The sequence below is a fragment of the Sinohyriopsis cumingii genome, chromosome 12, assembly GCF_028554795.1.
Source record: "Sinohyriopsis cumingii isolate HCF-2022 chromosome 12, ASM2855479v2, whole genome shotgun sequence".
Taxonomy (NCBI): domain Eukaryota; kingdom Metazoa; phylum Mollusca; class Bivalvia; order Unionida; family Unionidae; genus Sinohyriopsis; species Sinohyriopsis cumingii.
In genome coordinates this window covers 102,626,496-102,651,331 of record NC_142972.1, presented here as the reverse complement: position 1 = coordinate 102,651,331, position 24,836 = coordinate 102,626,496, and the positions used below count along the sequence as shown (strand labels likewise).

Below are 24,836 nucleotides of genomic sequence, written 5' to 3'. Positions count from 1 at the left end.
TTTTTTTTATATTTAATTGGTATTTATTTATTAATGTACAGCCTCCACTAGGAGTGACATTTTCACTGATCAAAATTTCCTTTTATATCATTATTTATGGTGTATAAAGAATGTCATTTGAAAAGAAAATGAAAATTTTTGTACGACTTCTTTTTAAAGCTGATATTTCCTAATGTTGAGTAAAATTTTCTGGTCATAACAACCGTTTTCGACAAGAAAATGAAAGATATATCAGAGGCTCCAATACCAATTTTGACTGCGATTTTCTTCAAGTTCAACAAATAAGGATCAAGTTTTGTTTTTTTTCTTGTTTAAAAAATGGGATCCTCACCTGACCCTGCTTTATAAGTGGGTTTGCAATTTATCAGGACACGAGTTATCAAGGGAGTGGTGTATATGGCATGGCAGTGCTTTTTAATGACATGGTATGGCAGTGTTTTTTAACAATATTGTTATGGCACAGTGTCACCATTTATAAGGAATATACAACAAACTATGTGTAGCCCAACCCGTAATTAGAAATAAATAGAAAGTAACAATTATCTTTTATTATAAACCTTCAGCAACTGCTTTGAGAATCGGGTCAAAACAAACAAATGGACGTAACAAGAAATGCATGTTAATTAAATGTGATGTATTTTCAAGTTAGTACACCTGTTTGTTGTCACTTAATAACTAATTTTTGATACCTGTAGAGGATATATAAATTAACATTAAGTTATACAGTATAGTTCTGTGAAGAAAAAAGTAACTTGTAAAAATAAATAGATTGAGAGAAAACTTTTGAACGATGGAAGGATTTCACTAAAATCAAGGCAGTAGCAAATTCAGAACCAAATCCTAAACTTTTTATTACAATTTGTAATTTAGTATACAAAAAGGATAAAATTTTCTTTCCTTAGACGACCTGTAATACCTCTTTGTTTTTATAAATTTAACAACTGTCTAGCCACCACATTAATTTTTGGAAATACGTGTCATGTCACTCACATTTTTGGAATCCCTGGCTTAAATTCTATTTAAGACTCAAACTAAGAAATGTATTAATGGAACACAAATACTTTACCACAATGACATAATTTAGTTAGAATGGTGCTGTACATACCAAGACATATCCAATCATAAAGTTGCATGGCATTGTAGCGAACAACATTCCACAACGTTACTAAATGCAAGCTGAATATAAGTTACTAAAGCGAAGATCTAGGTCATCATGATCCAATGTTAATACTGTAGTGCCACTTAAATGGATCAACAAAAGAAGGAAGACACTCTATGCCCATTCCAAATTAGTGATGGGGCATAACAGTTTTAACACTGCATTTTAAAGGCTACTTTTTAATTCAAGAAATTTTTTAAGGTTGTATGAACCATGTAACTGTAATATTTTACACAGAATGAAAAATAATCATAAAATATTGGATCAGCTCTGATTTCACTCCTAGAGTTTAATTCTTCACAGAATACAATACTTTTTACGCCAGTATTTTACCTAGTGATAATTTATATTTTTTTTCACAAATAAAATATTTCTTATGCCAACATTTTACCTGGTGATATTATTTCATATTTCTAATCAACTGATTTACTTCTAATGCAAGATCTAAATGAAGAGCAAACAAAGACAACAAGAGATCCAAGAGGTCCTGATATTGTTCACCTTTTGTTGTATAACTTAACAGTTGACCATTTCACTAAGCAAACTTTCATTGTATTGTAAGAACCTATCCTACACTGTCTGCCACACATTTTTTCACGTTGAATTTAACTATTCTACTATAAACTGATAGGAATTCATTCTAAAGATAAAATTATAATATTCCCAGTCCATAATCAAAGCTTGTTAATAATAAACCAAACAGATTAAAAATATGGCTTTGAGAGACATAACTAGATCAGCCAAGTAAATGCAAAGTTACCTCATTAATATGTGTGGATCTCGTTTATTACTGACAATCATTTATTACTGACATAATCCAAGATCTTGATGACATAAGGATATATCCAAGTCTCTGATCAAAGTTGGAGGACAGATACAGCTTCCAGAGTTGTAACATGTTCTGCCAATTGCATTCCAAGATCACGTCATAAATATATGTGTGTCCTTCCCATTATCAAACCAATCCAAAATCAAGTCAAAGTGAGAGGAGAAAATAATCTTCAAAGTAATAACTAGTTAAGACAATCAGATACAAGATTAACTCATTACTATGCGTTAATTTTGGCTAGTAATGAACTGGGTGATTTAAACATGGATTCCTAGTCTGATCAAATTCATATAAAAAATATGGACTCTAGAGTGGTAATAATACAGAATGTTAATAATCTAGATTGGTAATAATCCAACATGGCAATAATCCACAGTGGCATAAGGTTAACCATTCAGTGAGACTTAATATCACCCAATTTAAATGCATAGATCTCACATTAGTTTGCATGCATCTCGCTCATTACTGAATTTATATATTTCCATATTTTGTCATACTTGGATTAGAACTGTGGCCTCTAGACTAGCAACAAGCTCAGTCAATCAGATGCATGATCACCTCAGAAGTATGCAAGGAGCATGATAAGTACTGAGCTCATTTGAGACCATATCAGCAGAACACACATTCCAAGTTTGATCAAATTCTGATTAGAAATACAAAAAGAGTTATAAAAACACTTAACCAATCCAATTCAAGATCACATCAATGTTAGGCATGGATCTTGCCCATTATTAGACTTATCCAAAATTTTGATGACATAAACCCATGTTCCAAGTATGATTGAAATCAGATTAGAATACCAAGAAACAATTGTTGGTGAATGGAGTCATATCACATGATTCACAACACATAACAGGCACATAGCTATATCTTAAATCCATTTGGTCATAGGTGCAGGTGAACCAACAGTACAGATCATTTCAATGGCAGTACTAATGACATGTATATTAAACATAACTCATAAACATATTGGTACAGGGGTACATACAGAAATTTGTTTGCATTTCCCTTCAATGCCCATTGATAACCAAAAAAAAACAACAAGATCAGATCTTAAAGAATGTTTGGTCATAACAATCAAAAAGTAGTCTAAATATATCTCTATAATACACATGAATATGTACAAAGGGATCTAATCTACACCCTAAATTGAAACATAAAAATAAAAATAAAAAACCACCAAAAAAAGATTCTTTCAAAGTGTTTTCTACAGGAGAATATTCTGAGTAACAAGTCACATGTCCCATGACTTATCTCACTAGGTAAGAAAATTGAACTCCAACATTCTGTGAAGATTGTTAAAGCAGTATCACATTCTGAATATAATGTAAAAAGAAAGTAAACTACAGTCCTGAATTTACTAAGTAACATACCAAGTAAGAGTACTCTATCACTACAGTCCTGAATTTACTAAGTAATATACCAAGTAAGAGTACTCTATCACTACAGTCCTGAATTTACTAAGTAAAATACCAAGTAAGAGTACTATATTACTATGATCCAAAACATGAAAACCTTACTGTGGTAACTTCAAATATAAATTGAAAAATATTTATTCCCAAAGGTAGCAACACTGCATGCAATCACACACTAAACAACAAAGAAACCTTTTAGAATTGTACAGTGGTATCTCTCATATTAGGTAACCCAGCCACATTCTCAAAAACCAACACATTTATTGGTACCTATCACAGATCCAACTGTAACAGCGACGACCCTGATCGGCCATGACAATATGTACCATTATATCATGATCTATGCTGATGATTTTATGCATATACCACAGGTCTCCATAATGCACTGGCAGATCTGGTCTTCCCCATTTGTTGTACTGATGATTTTATGCATATACCACAGATCCCCATAATGCACCGAGTCTGGCAGATCTGGTCCTCCATTTGTTGTACTTATGATTTTATGCAGACACCATACATCCCCATAATGCACTGGCAGATCTGGTCCTCCATATTTTGTACTGATGATTTTATGCAGACACTATAGGTCCCCATAATGCATTGGCAGATCTGGATCTATGCTGTTTTCAGTTGGCTGTGATAAATATGGTATCCTCAATGAAATGTGTTTGCAACTCTCTAACATTACAGTGAAGTGGAGCAGGTCTCTGTAGCTACTAAACCCGAATAAGGATCACCTGTGTTGCTAAGGATACAAGGGACATTAGTCTCACCACCACTTTCTCCATCGTGGTCATCCTTTTTCTCATCTTTACAATCTATAACAAGATCCTGCTGGTACAGTCGACCATCCAGGCTGTGTTTAAATTCTGCTTCTAAAGCACTTGTAACAATATCAGGGCATTCTAAAAATTCAAGTGGAATGTCAATGGGATTCTGCTTGTCAGAGTAATCTCCCTTAGACATCACAATTCCTTTATCTATGGATTTTTTATGCTGGAGAGAGTTTAACTTCTTGCCAAAAAGATTCATAAAACAACCTGGATTAGGAGAATTTTTCTCCAAAGTGCTATCTATTTTTGATGTTTCTTCGTCAGACTCTTCAGAATTATCACTATCTTTGCAAGAGTCTCTATCAGTGTCAGACTGCTGGGATCCACTGGGCTCCTCTTCTTCTGCAATACTTGCTGTATCATCATTATCGGGTAAATCTAGTGGATTTTTATTCTGTGAGTAAGTTGTTTTCACATGAAGAATAATTTCTGGTCCCTCTCCTTGTTCCACTTCTGCAGAGGTCACTGTAATATGACCTTCAGTGTCCTTGCACCTTCCATTGACCTTGACCTTTAGTGGTTGTACATTTCTAAGCTCCTGTTCCTCCTCAGTGTCTAATACATGGATACTTGTGGAATCATCAGCTTTTACAGGCTCAGGTGGTCTAATATCCAGCCTTGAGATATCATCTCGCGGTTTGGGGGCAAAGTAACTTAGGTAGAAACCTGTTGTAATAATAAAGGGAGGAATAAGTGAAATTACAAGCAATATACTTTTATAAAATGTAACCATTCAGTGAAATACTAATCTTTCAAGACATCATATCAGTAATGATAATGAATTCTACACAATGAAAATCATATGACACATTCTATATGACATCTTAAAGCCAACATTAAACTGGAACATTTTAGGAAGGGTCACTTTTTGTCCAAGCACTTGAATGGAAATATGCCCAGGCATCAAAGAATATTCAAATTTATCGTCTAAAAAAGTATTGTGCCTAGAACCCTGGGGTTACTTTAATGCTGGGGTTGGACACCAAATGTTGAGATTAGGTAGCACACTGGACTGCTACATGAAATGACGTGTTCTTACCACTGTGGGCTTGAAGATGTACAATATGCCCAATGTATCCCATACCAATGCTATCAATCCTGTATCCAGGTCTGACAAATAATGTGTCTGGAGCCCAGGGGCAACCACAATGCTGGGAATGGGCACACTAATCACATTATTATATATAACTTTTTTCCCTACCATTTTCAGAGTGGAAGCACAGCTCTGCCAATTAGATACAAGATTACCTTATTAATATGCATAGATACCACCCATAATCAAACTCCTCCAGCATCTTGACAATATGACACTATTTAACAAGCATGTCCAAATCTAGGAATGGCTGGATTGTCGGGGGATAACTGTACTGTGTGTGCTCTGTAATGAGCAAGAGTTACTGCCCTTTGTCTACTTAACACAGACAGGATAAGATGATTTTTGTTGTTTAGTAGGGGTTGATTTGTAAGGTAGAGGGCTAATATTCCTAACATAATGTGATTGGGTAATGTATCTGAAGGAGAAATGTATTTGCTTGATTTCAACCAAGCAGATGCAAGTACACATCTTTACTATGATGAGAATCACTAATAATAAAAATCAGTCAAGATCTTGATGGCATAGGCCTATTTACCAAGTTTGATTAAAACCCTATCACGAGTTTTTAAAAAATCTAAATATCAGATGCAAGATCACCTTATGAATATGGATTCTAAAAATCATCTAACATCTTGTTGATAGGAACCATATGACAGTCTCTGACATGGCAAGAAGCCCAGTCAATCATATACAATATCAAATCATTAATATGCGTAATTTTTCATCATAATAACATACACTGTATATCTTGATGATATAAGCTACATCATGCTCACAAGCAAAATTGTACAAGATCTTGGTGATATAATAATATATTTCATGCCTGATAAAAATCAGATCAGAAATATGACTACTAGAGTGGTATTAAGCTATACCAACCAGAAATAGTCTCTCAAGTTGTAACAAGCTCAGCCAATCAGGTGCAAGATCACCTGATTAATATGCATGTACCTTGCTAATGACTGAATCATCCTGGATCCTGAAGATATAAGGACCATTCCGGTGGCATAGTGGTAGAGCATCTGACTCGGATGCAGGTTCAAACCCCGGATGAGTCATACCAAAGACTTACAAAAATGGTACTAACAGCTGCTTCGCTTGGTGCTCAGCATTAACAAGTTAGTGTTATAACTGGTCGGCCTGGTGTCATGATAATGTGACTGGGTGGGACATCACGCTACATGTCTGAAGCATGATGCCCCAGTGCTAGACATCACTATAAACTCTCACACTCCCCAAGTGGAGAGTGCCAAATACAGAACATGGGAGCACTTACATCGGATGGGGATAGTGTTCATGATCATGTCAGTGTATGCATTATGACGTGCTTTAACTTCATGAAATTTACCCAAATAATACAACTTTACAACAGAGAATAGACTTATATGTACTTCTGTCCCTACCCCAACCCTCCATTACAATTCATTATAATGCAGTTCTGTATAATGTGGTACTGTTATAGATTAAGATCCACTGCTCCGTACTGAGACTTGCTTTATTATCTATGAAATATACTGGCCATGATAATCAGCAGTTAACTGTGCTTCAAATATGCATCTATATGGCAGACTTCATGTTCCAGCATTTCAACAGCTCATACTAGAACAGAATGATACCATATGATCAATATCAAGAGAATTCTTATATCTGCATTTTGAAAAATGTTGTACCGATTTTTATATTTTAATACTGTTTTTAAGGTGCAGAATAAATTTTCAGGTGATACAGACAAATTTTAGGTCTGCAGCCATAAAACAAGGCCAGTCGTGTCATAGGAAAAACAATTTTTTCCTTTATCCTATGATAGAACTAATTGCAATAAACACTATTGTAAAAATAACAAAAATTAAATAGATCATCAAACTGAAGCACATTATGATAAAAAGCATCTGTCAAATATGCTAAAAACTTTCTGGTCAACAATTTTATCCCAAATGAATTTGGACATTTTAAAGTTTGGTACATACATATTTAAGTCATGAAATACGGTCTAAGTCCTTGAATTGTTTACATCTGTCATAATGCAGAAATGGTTGATTTGTTTAATTAACAATGAATATCTCATCATCTGAAAATAATAACAAAAAAGTTGCCAAGCAGAATTTCCCTCTCTAGTTTGCCAGGCAAAGAATTTGTCCACCACTAATAAAACATGTTCGTTTCTTACCCATCTCACTATTCATCTGTCGTTCCAGCTCTCTGCGTCGCTCAAGCCTTTCCTTCCTCAGCTTCCTCATCTGTCGTCTCTTGTGATATTTTACACCGCCATAGATGGGAAGGATGATTACACTAGCTCCAAGCAAAATGGCTCCAGCCGCAATTCCAAGGCCTAGCAATCCAACGGCTGCAAGAAGTTTTCCCCCTACAGAGAAATACAAAGACAGGGATAAATTTTAATTTGTTTCTATTCAAAAAGTTTCATTTTTACTACATGGAGTATGTGACGTATACACATATATCAAGCTCAAATGTGATAATTATAAAAAGTGTCCTATTATTAGAAACATGAGCTATATTTAGTAATAGACATTACACAGCATTCCATAGGATTTATGGGATAAAATTACTCCACGTCAAAAAAAGTACACTCAGAAATTTATTTCTTTTCCTGTTAAAAAATCTTTAACTGATGGAGTGTGCTGTGAACATATACAGGTATATACTGTATATAGTACTTTATGTGTTTGTGATTTAGATTTTTAACACAGTTTTAAAATAATTTCAGTCATATCAGTATGATGTCTAAGGTGTGGCAGTTTGTACTGATATCTAGCATTGGGGTATCATGCCACAGACATGCACCCAGTCAAATTATCCTGCCACCAGGCCAACCAGTCCCAGGGATCGTCCTGGGCTTCGCCAGTGTCGCAAATTGCGATTTTTTTTCCTTATTGGCGACAAAAATATCCCATCTGGCAATTTTTTTGGCAACAGACTTTTTGGTTATTTAATTTGTACCTACAATCATGGATTTGGACTGGATAAATTAAAAGGGAGAATGAAAGGAAGCCACAAACTTGACTAAGCAATGCATTGGAATCGATCTGTTACACAAACGATCCTTTGTTCGTATTGGCAACCCCATCTTTACAGTGCATTCTTACATCATAATCTGCTTATGCTGACATCTGAGCGAAGTACTGTATGCTGTGTTACAGTCAATCACGCTACCGAACTATACCTATAACTGACCGCTTCTGAAGACGCGAATAGAACAGATACAATTAATTGAATGGCTAATCCTTCTGTTGTTGTTGTTGTTTTTTTTTTTTGTTTTTTTTTCTTTACATATACCAATACAATAGTTTTGTTGAACCTTCATAGAAAACTGATAACCTTTGAAGTACCCACTACTGAGTATAAATACAAAGCAAATGGAAAAAATCTCAATCACAATTATATCTGTCGCCAGTACCGCATTTTACTCATTGATCTTTTCCTATTGCCATCAATCCGTGTTACGGCTGCAGAGACTTAAACTCCGCAACAAGAAATAGCAAAAAAAAAAAAAAACAGTTTTGCATAATTAATAATAATTATTTATTTCTCAAAATACAGGAGTGAAAGAATCCCTAAATTGGGTGTGAATTTATGCTTATATATACGGTCCAATATTGCCAGGTGTTGACTCATGTAAGTTTCATTTGTGGGAATGGAAATCCTATTTTGCTTGTCGAGAAAATTTATACAGCATTCAGTGATCATTCTTGGGATTTAGGAAGCAATTCACTACAAGCTTTGTGAAGCTAGCCATAAGGGGGGGGGGGGCTGCTGAGAGACTACTGGTGTCACCTGTCAGCACTGTAGACTGTGAACATGGATTCAGTAAGATGAACCTCATAAAAACTGACATCAGAAATAAACTCTGCATCTCATCTCTCGAGAATTTAATAAGAATCAGCATGTACAGATGTGAAAAATTAGACTTTGAAACTGCATTCAACAAGTGGGCAGCCCTAAAATCGCGACGGATCTTCATGTAACACTTTGTAACATTTTGTTAATGCTTGTTGTAATTAGAGTATTAACCCATCTTTTGTAATTTTCATTGCCTGTTACATTAATAGACTAAATTAACACTTGAAAAAATGTACACTACTTGTTCTGGCGACACTTTTTGAAAATTGGCGACAGAATATTGAGGTTGGCGATTTTTTTGGCGACAGCTTTTTAAAAGCCAGGACCATCCCTGCAGTCCTAACACTAACCTCTTAATGCTGAGCACCAAACAAGCCAGCTACCAAATACCATTTTTATGAAGTCTTTGGTATGAATTGGCCAGGGATCAAACCCATGACGTCTCTCATCTGAGGCAGATACACTAATCACTTAAGCTTTGGGAAAAACAAGATTTAATGAAAATGAGCTTGACCATTTTACTGGCCAGGGGTTCTTTTATCCAGACGATATTGTACACCAATAAAACAGTAATGTCACAAACAAAACATGTACAAGTCAGACTGTGTCTGAAATGGATGCGAAACATTAACTTTTATTATCCCCATGTTTGTTTTAAAGCCCATTGGGATGCTGTGATATCCTCCATCTGTCCATCTATCTTATACCCCATCATCCTCTAAACTAACAAGTGGAATAACATGCTTTGTAAAGAAAGAAAGATAAAAAACAATGGAATACTCTGACATACTTCTTCTGTCCACCCGTTGCCACAAAATGCTTGGTGTAAGTAAAATAAATGTTATAATTTAGTTGCTATGGTAACCATTTGCCAAGAAGGGCATCACTATTTCCTCTCTCCCACCAGTGTGTGTGAGTTAAAGGTCAAGAGTATGACAAGAGTACTTCAAATGGCACATGATATCTTACCAACAAGAGTACTTCAAATGGCACATGATATCTTACCAACAAGAGTACTTCAAATGGCACATGATATCTTACCAACAAGAGTATTTCAAATGGAACATGATATCTTACCAACAAGAGTACTTCAAATGCCACATGATATCTTACCAACAAGAGTACTTCAAATGGCACATGATATTTTACCAAGCTTAGTTGCCTGAATATATTTTCTCATGAAGAGAATTGGTAAGGCATTATTCCAACTCATGCGTGTAGGTGAATTTTCAAAACACTTGGGATATAACAGTTGGTTATAAAACCAACCACATATTTCCCAACAATGGACTTGTATAAGGTTCCTTATCGAACATGAGTACCAAGAATCAACAATGAACTTGTATAGGGTTCTTTATCAGACATGAATACCAAGAATCAACAATGGACTTGTATAGGGTTCCTTATCGAACTTGAGTACCAAGAATTAACAATGACTTGTAAAGGGTACTTATTGGACATGAATACCAAGAATCAACAATGGACTTCTATAGGGTTCCTTATCGGACATGAGTACCAAGAATCAACAATGGACTTGTATAGGGTACTTTATTGGACATGAGTACCAAGAATCAACAATGGACTTGTATAGGGTTCTTTATCGGACATGAATACCAAGAATATATAATCACAACAACTATATATATCTATAAAAATTTGCATAACATCAAAATGTAATGATGCCTATTAAATATCCATATTAACTAGCATAACATCAAATCAGGCCTGCTAAATGTCTATCCCTTTATCTCATGCAAGTACCTCAGGATGCCGCTACTCCATTCTTATGGAAGCGCCTTTTGATGCCTCTAACAGAATTGCATGGAAGCGCCTTTTGACGCCTCTACATCATTCTCTTTAAAGTGCCTTTTGACGCCTGCTGTAAACATCAGCCATTTTGAGTGGGTTTTCGTAATGCCACCTTTGGGGAAAAATCCCTATTAGATACTACATTCATTGGTGTGAACTACCATTATGTCAGATCACCCAGTCGGTGTTTAAGATCTGGACGAAATCTGCTACTTAAAGTAACTGGGTCATGTTCTCCACTCTCCAAAAAACAGAGGCTGTGGATTTCGTTTAGTACGTACTTTAGGTTTCACAATTAAAATCACAACTCTGAAAGCTTCAATAACTTAGGTAAAGGCTCTGATATTGATGTAGGCAGCAATTAGTTTTTATAAATTTACTAATTCAGATGACTTAGTGATGTATATGCAGATAAAGAACTTGTAAATTTCAAGTATGAGCAATTGCAGCTATGGTTGGTCACACAGCTTCACTGACTTGATGGTGAACGACTTCTCAAGATTTTGATGCATATAAATAATTTTTCCATGGAGAAAAAAAAATACAGCTGTAAATATCGGATTTTACTCTTAAATCTTTCTATACATTATATATATGTACCAAAAATGTGAAATGGTTAAAACTGATGTTAAAGGTAACATATACTACACTGCTTAACAGTTAACAGGTAGGTCTTTGTGTATAGAGTCGAATAGGTAATAGGTGTTCTATTTATAGCACACTGCACTGGGTAACATTGCTACATGTATATCGAAGGGCTAAAAATCCATACACTCTCTAAGGGAAAGGGCTAAAAATCCATACACTCTCTAAGGTAAAGGGCTAAAATACCATACTCTCTAAGGTAAAGGGCTAAAAATCCATACACTCTCTAAGGTAAAGGGCTAAAAATCCATACACTCTCTAGGGTAAAGGGCTAAAAATCCATACACTCTCTAAGGTAAAGGGCTAAAAATCCATATACTCTCTAGGGTAAAGGGCTAAAAATCCATACACTCTCTAAGGTAAAGGGCTAAAAATCCATACACTCTCTAAGGTAAAGGGCTATATAAACTTGCTTGCAATTTTCATATGCCAAGATCAAATGGTTCCAGCAAACTGTACGTTTATTTTTTCATGGTTTTGCAAAACAGACATTTTTGGCTGTACTTAAACTTTATAGATCAAGAAGGGTCATGTTTTTTTTGTAAGTCATGATTCATGACAAGCACATGATCCATGGAATTTGGTATAAGATGAAACAATTAATTTACAGTAACTGCACAATTAATGTTTGTACAAGGACTGAAAGATATCAAATCTTTAAATTTAAATTATGGAAAAATCATCCCGAACAAGATTAATTTGCTCATGTGAAGTCAATTTTGTGTAAGCAGGCTAACAGTTTCCAGGGGTGGGAATACAGTTTTATGGACAGAAAGAATAAAACCAGTTGCTCTTACTGCATTCACAACAGCAGCCAAAAATATAATCAAGAGGCCAAACTGTGCCAAAGATCACTCACTTGGTCGATATCTAATATAACTGTATGAAAGTCTGGAGCAGTGAGTCACAAAGCTGGGCTAATTTCTTTGCCTATCATAAAATTATTCTTCAAATTGGCTATGAAAACTATTGTCTCCAGATATCTTCATCTTTAGTATCCAGTACTGTTTGCATCATACTGAAAGACCTCTATGCCAAAATGCCTAGTTTGGTTCAATTCTCTTCTGCATGTTTTTAAAAATAACAGTCATGCAAAGGTTTTTCATATACTATTAGTTGCATTGTCAAGGTTGAGGGGTATTCAACCCAAGATATTTTAAGGCAACTTATTTGTATTAAAAGTGGATCTATTTTGTGGTGGGAAGAATTACTAGTAGAAATCTGATAATCCATTCTGTCAAATTTGTTCACGGTCTGTTGAGTCATTTGGGAGATATTTAAATGTGTTCCCATTTTAGTAATGGTAGCCATATTTGATGGTAGATTGGCAAGTCTTAAAAGTCTTTACATATAGATGCAAACTTGGTCAAATTCTATTGTCACCAAAGAGTAGTACTGTATTTGAAAAGTTATTTAAAAGATTCATGTTTAGTTATAGTAATGGGGGCCATATGATGGCAGTTTGGTATAATCTGCATAAATTTGAAAGGCTTTACTAAAAGCATGCTTCCTCCAGAATTAAGTAGAAATTTGCCAATTGTTTTCTAGTTTGGTCTGCTGTTTTATGGCACAGCAGCACATTTAGGTTATTTAGTACTGAAGCAACTGGAGTAAAGATTCTTACCAGATTACAACCGCAGTAGTTTACACTGGCTGGTCAAATGATAGGATTCAAACCCACACCCTTTCAGTCTTGAGTCTGGCATGCTAACCACTGAGCCAATGCAGCTCCCAAGAATAGCAAATATGGATGGACAATGATGCATGCAGGGCAATATCAAAGGTTCTCTTTGCCTTATAGCTGGTGATCTAAAAACTGCCATTACATCTTACCCAACACAGATCCTCGGATCAGTCGCCTTCGGACAGGCTTATCTGGATACAGCTTGTACTTGCAGCCGAAGGGACTAAAGCGACTGGAGTGACTCCCAAAATATTTAAGACTGTAGTAACGCCCACCACATCTGTAGCAGAATGTAGAATAACACTGGTTACACCTCATGTGATCACATCCTCCATTCCTCTCAATGTATACCTGAAAAAGGAAAATAATTAGTATCAAAACTCCATTTATTGCATGCTGATGATTACTTCAATATAAATCAAAGTGAAAACTGTCATACCTATGAAGATCACCTGCTTACAATGGACACGTCTTAAACCACTTTTTACTTTCATTTACAAAGTATTTGACAACTTTCTTGTAGCTGTTGACATTCTTCTCCATTTACAGCAGAGAGCACCTAAGCTTCAGTTATTCAACACACCAGAAAGTGCCTCAAACCAGATACAAAATAAATATTGCAAAATGTGGCCAACAGGAAGAAAATTTTGGTTTTGGATTTAACCTACTGGAATATAAATTTCGTTCAGCTCTGATAAATTCTGAAAATGCACCAGACAAAATATCTTAAATTGCTATGCCAATTGGAAATATAGCAGCCACCATCATCTCCCTATTAATGCTATACAATAATCATGTTGGAATACTAGTGTAAGATACTCTAACACATTCTCAAATTATAACAGATAAAAAGAATTGTGACACATTCTCAAATCATAACAGATATAAAAAGAATTGTGACACGTTCTGGTAGAGGCTCTGCTGAACCTAAATTTCTTCTGATCAGCAATATTTATTTTCCCTATGCTTCCAGTTTCTGAACTTCTCAATGTACACCTATTTTGCCTCACTAGACAGAGAATACTGTACAAGTCAAGCTATGAATAATACTCAACTTTATTATCTAAAATCTGGCTTGTTTTAACTTCCGTCTAAAAATCTGTCTGAATTGTTTGCAGAATGACATAGGCCTCTACACCAGTCTAAACTGTTATGTTTGTGTATCTGACATTATAATTATGATGACTGATCCATTCCAGTTGTATATTAGAAAGTACCCAAAATTACTCAGATACAAGAATAATCTTGATAACATTGCCAAATTGGAAAGAGGGCAATAAACTGTATAGAGATCAGTTTTGTAAGGATCAAGTATCCCACAAAAGAAATTTACCATCAATCTAGTGTACTCATGTATCTGCAGTTAAAAAGAAATCTGATCCTGGACACACCATCACTAATTATCAGCTGATTATTCCGAAATTTAGTGAAACAATGATTTTAATTGCAATTGCATTTTCATCTGTGAACAACTATTTATCACCATTCTTTGGAAAGTCACATTTAAGCATTAGAACATGATAAAAGTCAATTTCAGACCAAAAAAAATGAAGAGGAGAAACTGCTGATACTGAAAAACACAGTACCCAAAATCTGCATCATGTAAATCTTGGCAATGAAAACTGCACTTGTCTGGAAATAAACATTTGCCACTTGCCTGACAGAATAATGGACTATTCCATGGCATGGGTCTGTCCAATTTTTTTATAGTCACAATTAGTGAATTACTAATTGACAGTAAGTGCCTCGCTGATGAGCTTATCATCTGTGATATAGCTGTCTTGCATAATGTACCATTCATAATTTTTCAACTGAAAAACATTAAATATTTTGCTATTCCTAGCTAACATATTGTATACCACTCATACAAAAAACAATCTGAATCAGGTGTAGTCAAATTGCTAATTGACATACATATACTTCATAAATATCCATTTAATCAAATTGCTAATTGAAAAACATATACTGCATAAATATCCTATTAATCAAATTGCTAACTGACATACATAAACTTCATAAATATCCATTTAATCAAATTGCCAATTGAAAAACATATACTGCATAAATATCCTATTAATCAAATTGCTAACTGACATACATAAACTTCATAAATATCCATTTAATCAAATTGCTAATTTTAAAACAAATACTGCATAAATATCCTATTAATCAAATTGTTAACTGACATACATAAACTTCATAAATATCCATTTAATCAAATTGCCAATTGAAAAACATATACTGCATAAATATCCTATTAATCAAGTTGCTAACTGACATACATAAACTTCATAAATATACATTTAATCAAATTGCTAATTTTAAAACATACACTGCATAAATATCCTATTAATCAAATTGCTGACTGACATACATGTACTGCTAATCAAATAACTAATTGACACATATACTGCATAACTATACCACTAATCAAATTGTTAATTGACATCCATGTACTACATAAATATACTACTGAAAATTTACAACTAAAGTTTGCCAAATACTGGTAACTTGCAAAGATGTTACATTCAAGAAATTATAACTTACAGTGTATTTTATAGAACATAATTTTTCTTGCAACAAACCTTGCATTTGGGGCATTTCCTGGCATTATATTTTCCAAAGCGGAATTCCTTGGCCCAGTCCTTCAGTAACTTGTCTCCATTCTGGAACTCTGAACAGGGCAAAGGCGAATGCCATGGTGCATGACATGCAAAACACCACTGCAAGTCACAAACTGGGCATGTGACTGAAAGACCAAATTTATCTTTATGACTAGAGAGTATTGATTTATCTATATGCTGGACATGGTTGCATCTAGGGCAGGTTTTCACACATGGATCGTTGTTAGCATCAACTAAAAACATATAATATTTCTCCTTCTGTTTCAGGGATAGTCGCTCCAGAATTTCATCTCGATGAATATAAGAAATGCATTTAATATTAATGCATTCAATTTTGATATTACGTCTTGAAACCTGCTCTTCTAAATACAACTGCATACAGTGATCACATACTGGCAACAAACAGCAAAGACGTTTTCTTAACATCTTTTCATCTAAACAAATTGCACACTCCATTAAAATTGGAGAGGAACATGGAAAATTTGGTTTTTCAGGTACCGGAGAGCCATTTGGATCTGCAGGTTCTTCAAAGAAGACAACTGACAGTGTTTCAAATTGATCCGTCTGACTATCAGAGTCTGACAAGATGACATCATCGAGACTGCTTTCGTTCTCATCATCTTCATCATAAGGAGACAGTTCATGGTCACTTGAAACCTTGTCAAACAAATTGTTGATATCAAACCCCTCAAACACCTCTTCTTCTTCTTGATATATGACTGATTTGGCAGCCATCATGTACGTTTTTTACTAACGGATTCTGAACCCTTGCAAAATTATGATTCTGTTAGGATATAGTTAAATTATATTATTCTGTTAGTGACTTGTGTGAGTGCTGAAGAACTGTTTTGATTTCTTATAAACATGACCAACACCTTTGGCTAAAAGCAAGCAGGAAGAGTGATAATTATTTTGGTACATATGGCATCCAGCTAAGGTTTTAGTTTGCAATCTAAACTTCATTCACCGTTATAATGTTTGATTTTCTATAAACAGTGAAACAGACAACTTTTGGCTCAAAACGACAAACTATGGTAATCAAAAATAAAAGTCAGACATAATTTGTTTTTGTCTCTTCCGATATCTGGTTCAACACCTCCACAAGAAACCATTACTGCAGTGCCAAGGCCTGAATCTGAAATAAAGGTGATGAGGACAAAATTAAAACCCTGCAGTGAAAACATTTTTATATCATAAATTATATTTTTCCAATATTCACGTCATCGCTAGGAATTAAATTCCGCTGTCTCATGAATCCAGACCTCAAAGAAAAATGAATAAATTTGTCTTTCCCCTCTATATTCAATAGACATCCTAAAATTAGTATCCAGTACTCAAAGAAAATACTGTATAGACACAAGTCCAGGGCTGGTGACTTTAAAAATATCATAAGTCCTGATTCTAAAATCCACAAGCCCTGACTTCAATTTCCACATGCCCAAAATTTCCCCTTTTTAATATTATTTGTCACACAAGGTTGCAATTGTTACAATTCAAATATATATTCAACAGGCAGTTTGAAGGTAATGCAAGTATCATTTAGTGTTCATCACTACACTCGCTAGAGACTGGATAGTATTGGTGATCAAACCTCTCTGATGGGTTCTCCAAGAAAATCCTGGTCAGACTTAAGTTGTACTGGGTGGCCATAATGTCAGCATTGTCAAAACTGTTTCTGATACTGCCTGATCATTATAGAAAAATGAATATACATCAAATTTGGGCTGACCATTTCACTGGGGAGGTGGGGGACATAATATTTTGAAGTTTAATGGAGGCTATAAAGGTAATACAGTAGTAAACAGTACAGGCAATAATACTTTACCAGCAGCACAAATCAACTGTGCAAACATGGACGTGTGCTTCCTATTAACTTTCAACCAATCTATTTCATGGCTAAAATCATCCTGAAAAGAATAGGTGAATTGTTGTTGTTGATGTTGTAGGGTTTAATACCATTTTTCAGCACACGATAGGCTACACATGGCGGCCAGTAATAACGGTGGAGGAAGAACCCGGGTAAACCCCAGACAGAACCACCGACCCACCATAGGTCAATTAACAGTATATTAACACAATTAAGATAAGGAATAATAAAGAGGATTATTCTGAATTTTCAATTCAGTCTTTCAAATATGTTAAATACGGTGGTGCTCCTGTTTCAACTGACATCGTACACACAGGAATGACATATGCTGATACGCTGTTTGCACTATATGTAATGAATTAAATGCTCCCTTCCGTCAAACAATTAAATGCTCCCTTCCGTCAAACACAGAGTTCTGAAATTTATTTTTGCTGGGCTTTGCTAATAGTTAATTGCTTTCAAAACTGCCTTAAAAAATGAAGCAGTGCTTGAAAGTGACAACGTAACACTTTAACGCTATTTTGACAACTGAAATAATCATGCTTTGCATTTTATAAATGAAGTAAAATCCAACTTCAATGAAATGATGCTGCTGTTCACGAAGTTTAATACAGATGGTTTAAACATTCTCATTCAAGGCAATATGTAATAAATTTTGTCCTCCTACATTTGTCTAGCATTCTTTTGATTTACATATAATGGTTATTCTACTTTGCGACATTTACCTATGCATATTGACACAACGGGCTCACCCACTAAAAATTTCAATTACATTTCAGGAGCAATTGTCAGCCAATTAAGTACCATGTGTGGTGGTTTAAAACAGACCTCTTTTAACTCCCACTATTTAAACTGCCCTAGTTTTAAGTCAGTTCCAATCATAACTGTTTACATGTAATGGTCATATACCAAAGTGGCAGTATTTTATCTTTCTATCTTTGAAGGTTACTGAAAATTGTGGTTTTTCAAATAGCTCTATCTGGGGGTTTGGGAGTACATAATGGTGTTACAGCTCTATCTGGGGGGAGGAGTACATAATGGTGTTGCAGCTTTGGGAGTACATAATACTGTTGCATCTCTATCTGGGAGGTTTGGGAGTACATAATGGTGTTACAGCTCTATCTGGGAGGTTTGGGAATACATAATGGTGTTACGGTCATATCTGGAGGTTTGGGAGTACATAATGGTGTTACAGCTCTATCTGGGAGGTTTGGGAATACATAATGGTGTTACAGCTCTATCTGGCTGGTTTGTGAGTACATAACGGTGATGCAGCTCTATCTGGGGGGTTGGGGAATACATAATGGTGTTGCAGCTCTATCTGGGGGGTTTGGGAGTTCATAATGGTGTTACAGCTCTATCTGGGGGTTTGGGAGTACATAATTGTGTTACAGCTCTATCTGGGGGGTTTGTGAGTACATAATGGTGTTACAGCTCTATCTGGGGGTTTGTGAGTACATAATGGAGTTACAGCTCTATCTGGGGGTTTGTGAGTACATAATGGTGTTACAGCTCTATCTGAGGGCTTGGGAGTACATAATGGTGTTACAGCTCTATCATGGCGGGGTTTGGGAGTACATAATGGTGTTACAGCTCTATCTGGAGGTTTGGGAGTACATAATGGTGTTACAGCTCTATCTGGGTCATTTGGGAGTACATAATGGTGTTACAGCTCTATCTGGGGGAATTGGGAGTACATAATGGTGTTACAGCTCTATCTGGGGGTTTGGGAGTAATAATGGTGTTACAGCTCTATCTGGGGGGTTTGGGAGTACATAATGGTGTTACGGCTCTATCTGGGGGGTTTGGGAGTATATAATGGTGTTACAGCTCTATCTGGGGGTTTGGGAGTACATACTGGTGTTACAATCTGATTAAAATCATATCTCTACATTACATAAGACAGTGGAGATCTATTTTAATCAAACTACGCCATGCTAAGGCAAGTATGTCAACATACTGAAAATACATTTCTGCATTTCATCAATGCAATCAAATTTTTCTCAGGCAAATAAAAATAATTACGAGCCTAATGGACACCTCACTTAAAATATAGGAGGGACCCTGGGCATGGAGATATCAGATCTTTAAACATGACTAGGACTATGTTGTGCTGGCTTTTATAGGATAGCCACCGAACTCACCAGGTTCATTTAAACCACAAATACAAATGTAAGGGAAATTCAGTTGTGCATGACAGCCAACAGTCTTGATAACATCTCAGAAAGTGATAAAAGATGTATTTGATTATATGTGATCTCATGGTCATACATGATCTCATAATCATATGCAATCTTATGATCATATGTGACCACATAAGGAAATCACCCACTTGAACCAAGGACTCAGTGATTGGGAAATGAGGCATTGCTTTTCCTGAATCAGTGGGAGGAAAAGTCTTTTCTAGGCTCTTATGATTTGCATTCACTGTATCAGGCAGTGAACTCTGTCCTGAAATCTTGCCTCTCAAGGGGTACAACAAGAGCAGGTGGTGAACAATAGTTTCTGGTTCTTATCTATGAATTCTGGTTGAATGTATCATAATAACAATCAAATGATCTGAAGGCAGTTTATGTCAACCAAAATAGTCACTGACCTGCTGGCTAAAGCTATTTCCATTGGGAATCATGTAAACTATGACAGCAGCATCAGCAAAGTTCAACACAGAGTTTCATACTTATAAGAACTCAGCCATACAAAAACCTATAAAATTATATTTTTATAACAATGTCAGTGACTGAGGCAGATTCAAATTAAAGCTGGCCATGTCAGAGAAGCTAGCTTTTGCCTATATTCAAAACCAAATAAATTAAACAAAGGGATGAAGGTATTGTCAATGAACTGCCCACAGCCATTAACTGTGGTCCTATCACTGAAAATGCATGGATGGGCAGCTGATAAAGCTTGGTGATCAAGGTTACAGAAAGGCTGGCTAGTTTGAAGTCTGAATCATCATTACAACTGACCTATGATCAATACTGGCAATGCATGGCTGGATGCCCATGCAAACTTGTTGGAAAGATCCCTGTAAAAAGGCATTTCAAAGAAGACTGGTCCACCCAACTTCAAAAGCCATGCTGGCTAGTAGGAAGTGTTCTCAAAATAAGACATATGAAGCAAGATTGTTGGGCTGTTCGCAGCCTGACTCATTTTAAAAACTGACCTTTGGTCAGTAACTGTTATGCATGGATGGTCTGCTTGATTGATGTACTAGCTGGAAGCTGGAAGAGCAGCATATGGCATTGATAGTGTGTATGTAGTTGTTACTGCTGTTGTTGTAGGGTTTAACGCCATTTTTCAGCACAAGATAGGCTATAAATGGCGGCCAGTATTAATGGTGGAGGAAGAACCCGGGCAAAACCCGGAAAGAACCACCGACCCACGAGAAGCTACAAGCAAGCTTTCTCACATACCCATACTGGCCGAATCCGAGACTCCAACCCTAGCAGACAGAGGTGAGATGGCAGTGGTCTGTAACGGTGAGCGCTTTAGACCACTAAGTCACTCAGGGCCCCAGTGTGTATGTAAGGGTTTAGAGGCACATCAGCACAATACTGGCTTTATCTTGATTAAAAGTTCTGAAAATTTAAAGGTAATGAACTGCAAATATGCTCTAATGAACTGGTAGATTTCAAGCCATGTGAGTTATTCACCTTTTTCTCACAAATTTGTAGAAGGTGAGTGGATGTTGTCAGTATTTTTTCTTTGTTACTTACACAAATAAACATATGCCTTCTATACACAAATAAACATGTATGCCTTCTACCACCATCTCAATTGAATTCTTATCTTAAAGAATAAAAAAATGCAAATAATAATTATTCATTAATATTAAAGTAACTTGAATAGCCATTTATTTCATAGCCTGTAGGTGTCTAGCCAGTCAATGTCCCCAAGCCACACACTATCCTATGATATAAATAGTACACCTGTTACCTACGTTGATGAGATACACCTCTTAAATTTATAGTAGAACCTATATGTGCTTTAAAATCTTGAGAGAGCTTGTACAGCATCAAGTCAGTAAGTCAAGCAGTGTTATCAATTATAGTAGAGATTTTTCAACTTCAAATTATACTGGTATATTATCTACATCTATGCCAAATCATCAAAATCTACATCAACATCTGAGCCTGTATTTGATTTACTGAAGCCTTTATAATTCCATCATCCAAACTCAGCTTCTGTTTTGGAGATTGGAGAATGCAACCCATTTACTTTAAATAGCAGATTACAACGAGATCTTAAATATCTATGTGATGTATTAATTCATTCACTTCAGTGTCTGTAATATCTAATAGGGGTGTTCCCCAAAGGAAACCAACTTTAAATGGCTGATATCTACTATGATCACCCAAACATACTTCCATGTGGATGGTGCAGAGGCATCCAAACATGCTTGTAGGTGAATCAGATAGAGGCATCCACTAACACTTGCATGCAAAGGGGCAAGGCAAGTACTGGTATTTTACCTCATTTATCAATATCAGTATCAATATGGAAATATTATTGGTGTATAGATTAATCATTAAAATATTTAATAAAGCAGACTGATACAAACTTACCTGTAACAAGCATATACAGTTATACTTAAACCAAAGACAATTCATAATGTAGAAAAAGTTCATCATCAATGTTAATGTGATCTGATAATTTCATTAAGGAGCCACATTTCATGCAAGTAATGTGAAGGTTTCTTCCTTGAGATCTAGCGCAAAACTTTGCTTTTATCTGTATCACATGCTACCACTAATGGTTAACCGCAACAAAAAAAATGGATATAAAAGTGCACACAATTTTCATCATCGGTTTGAATCTACACGCCATTAACATGACAATAAGGCTAATGAGCTGTATTTCACAATATTTAGTGTCCAATTTTTATAACAGCCTTCTAGACTGATCTGTGTCCAGCTCATATAGTAGTCTTCAATACTGACCTTTTGTCCAACACATACAAGAGCCTTCTTGAATAACCTGTATCAAACTCAAATAACAGCCTTGAAGACTGACCTGTCTTCAACTCATATAGTAGTCTAGACCTACATGTAAGACATATCACATGTTATTTATGTTTTAGTGCTACCAATAAAACATAAATATCAGCATCGAGGTCTTACATGTAGGACTAATAGTAGCCTTCCAGACTTACCTACGTCTAACTCATATTTTATAACAGTATTGTAGATTAACCTTGACCAGTGTCTAACTCACAACAGCCTTCTAGACTGACCTATGTTTAACTCATATAACACACTTTTAGAATGGCATGTGTCCAGCACGTTGAACCACCTTCTTGTGTGATGTGTCTGACTCGTATAACTGCCTTCTACTGACCTCTAACTCATACAACGTTGTTTTTGTTTTTTATAGAGTTACCCGTGTCTAACTCGTATAACACCCTTTTAAACTGGCCTGTGTCCAACACGTACAACAGCCTTCTGGACTGACCAGTATCAAACTCTTATAACAGCCTTCTAGACTGACCTGTGTCCAACACCTACAACAGCCTTCCAGACAGACCCGTCTAACTCGTAGAACAACCTTCCAGACGGACCTGCATTTTTTCTGCTTATCACAAGTTTTCTTCCACCTTACGTTGAAAACAGACGATGCTGAATGTTACTTAATCATGTTTAACATGATTCACGTTTCCGACTTTTAAGTATGTAACACGGATCATCAATATACGTTTAATGGCTGTCACAACTATTTATAACACTACGACAACGGCTCACAACGAAAATTTGTTGACTTTATTGGTTATTTATTATTTTAGAAACATTACTAAATGCGTTTACATCTATGTTGGACTTACATTTGTATGTGAGACGTACCAGAAGGACAGGTGACCTTCGTAGAAGAATGAAAGACAGGAAAAAGACACCAATTTCCTCTTTGTTGTTGAAAACATAAACACACCGATCCTCAACACATACAGTACAGCTGGCTGTGTTTACGTCACATGAATAAGATTTGTTTTGTATTGGTTGCTATAAATAGAATATATTATATTTTGCAACGTACCGTAGAGGCCTTATCATTTGATAGATGGATAATATGGAAAATCTAAATAAAAGTCTATTTTACTAATTTCAGCCCTGGTCTTAGTTATAATTATTAATTTACATAAAGTAAATTTCCGTAATTGAGTCATTGTGCATTGTTAATGATATACTGGACGCTGTGCCTTATATCAATGAAAATTTTCATTTTGACTGGTTTTTCATCTTTCTCATCAAAAAATGTTTACTCATACAAAGAAACACAGAAAATTCAAGGCAATATCATAACCCGTAGGTCAATTATTCGATTATATCACATTGATATGTTCTTGAATGTTGAAATCAGTGTCATATGAACCAATATTTGTTAGCTTTTAATGCAGTGTCTTGAGGAAAGCCTTTTCATGTAAATAGCATGTACCCATGGCATAAAAAAATAAAGGAATTTCATGAACAAACATGTTCTAATGAGTTCTCTTCCTTGAATGAATAACATCTACGTGAATATTCTTGTTTGGCGAAAAAAAAATCACACATATCATGCATGTATACTTTTTACAAAGAAAAAAAGCTGACATGTTAAAGGCAGGTATTTTCATAAAGAAAATTACTTTCCTTGTGAAAACTCCGCTTTTCTCATGAAGGAAGTAACTTTTTTTCTTTAATCGTTTACGTAGTAAGAATGTGGACTTAGGGCGCCTAATTTCAGGTCTGGACTCGAGGAACGGGGGAGAGGGGGGCTAGGGTTTCCAGACCGACCCACCGCTAAAACAAAAAAAAAAACAAAAAAAAAAAAAACCTACACAAACGTACAGTCACTTGTCACTTGAAATTTAACCATCGTTTTGTTCTCGCGCACGTTTAATGAGTTGTATGCACACTTTGAGTAAATAGACACAGACTTTTGCTTTCGTGCCCATTCAATGAGACTCGTGGCCATTTCGAAAGTATGGACACTGTCATACACGCACGCACACACACACACACACACACACACAAACACACACACACA

The 24,836-nt window shown here is 35.6% G+C and overlaps 1 protein-coding gene across 2 annotated transcripts; it reads right to left on the bottom strand.

The window, feature by feature from the left end:
- Positions 1 to 533: 533 nt before the first annotated feature.
- Positions 534 to 24,610, bottom strand: LOC149787131 (uncharacterized). Of its 2 annotated transcripts, none has more exons than XM_089977642.1 (5): positions 23,638 to 24,610; positions 15,914 to 17,087; positions 13,478 to 13,679; positions 7,500 to 7,694; positions 534 to 4,902 (listed from the first exon to the last, which is right to left on the bottom strand). In XM_089977642.1, the coding sequence occupies exons 2-5, from the start codon at positions 16,688 to 16,690 to the stop codon at positions 4,088 to 4,090; spliced, it is 1,989 nt and encodes a 662-aa protein (XP_089833768.1). In that variant the 5' UTR covers positions 16,691 to 17,087; positions 23,638 to 24,610; the 3' UTR covers positions 534 to 4,087. The 2 variants fall into 2 exon arrangements, with proteins under 2 accessions (XP_089833768.1, XP_089833769.1); XM_089977643.1 differs by having other exon boundaries at positions 23,657 to 24,610.
- Positions 24,611 to 24,836: the final 226 nt, after the last annotated feature.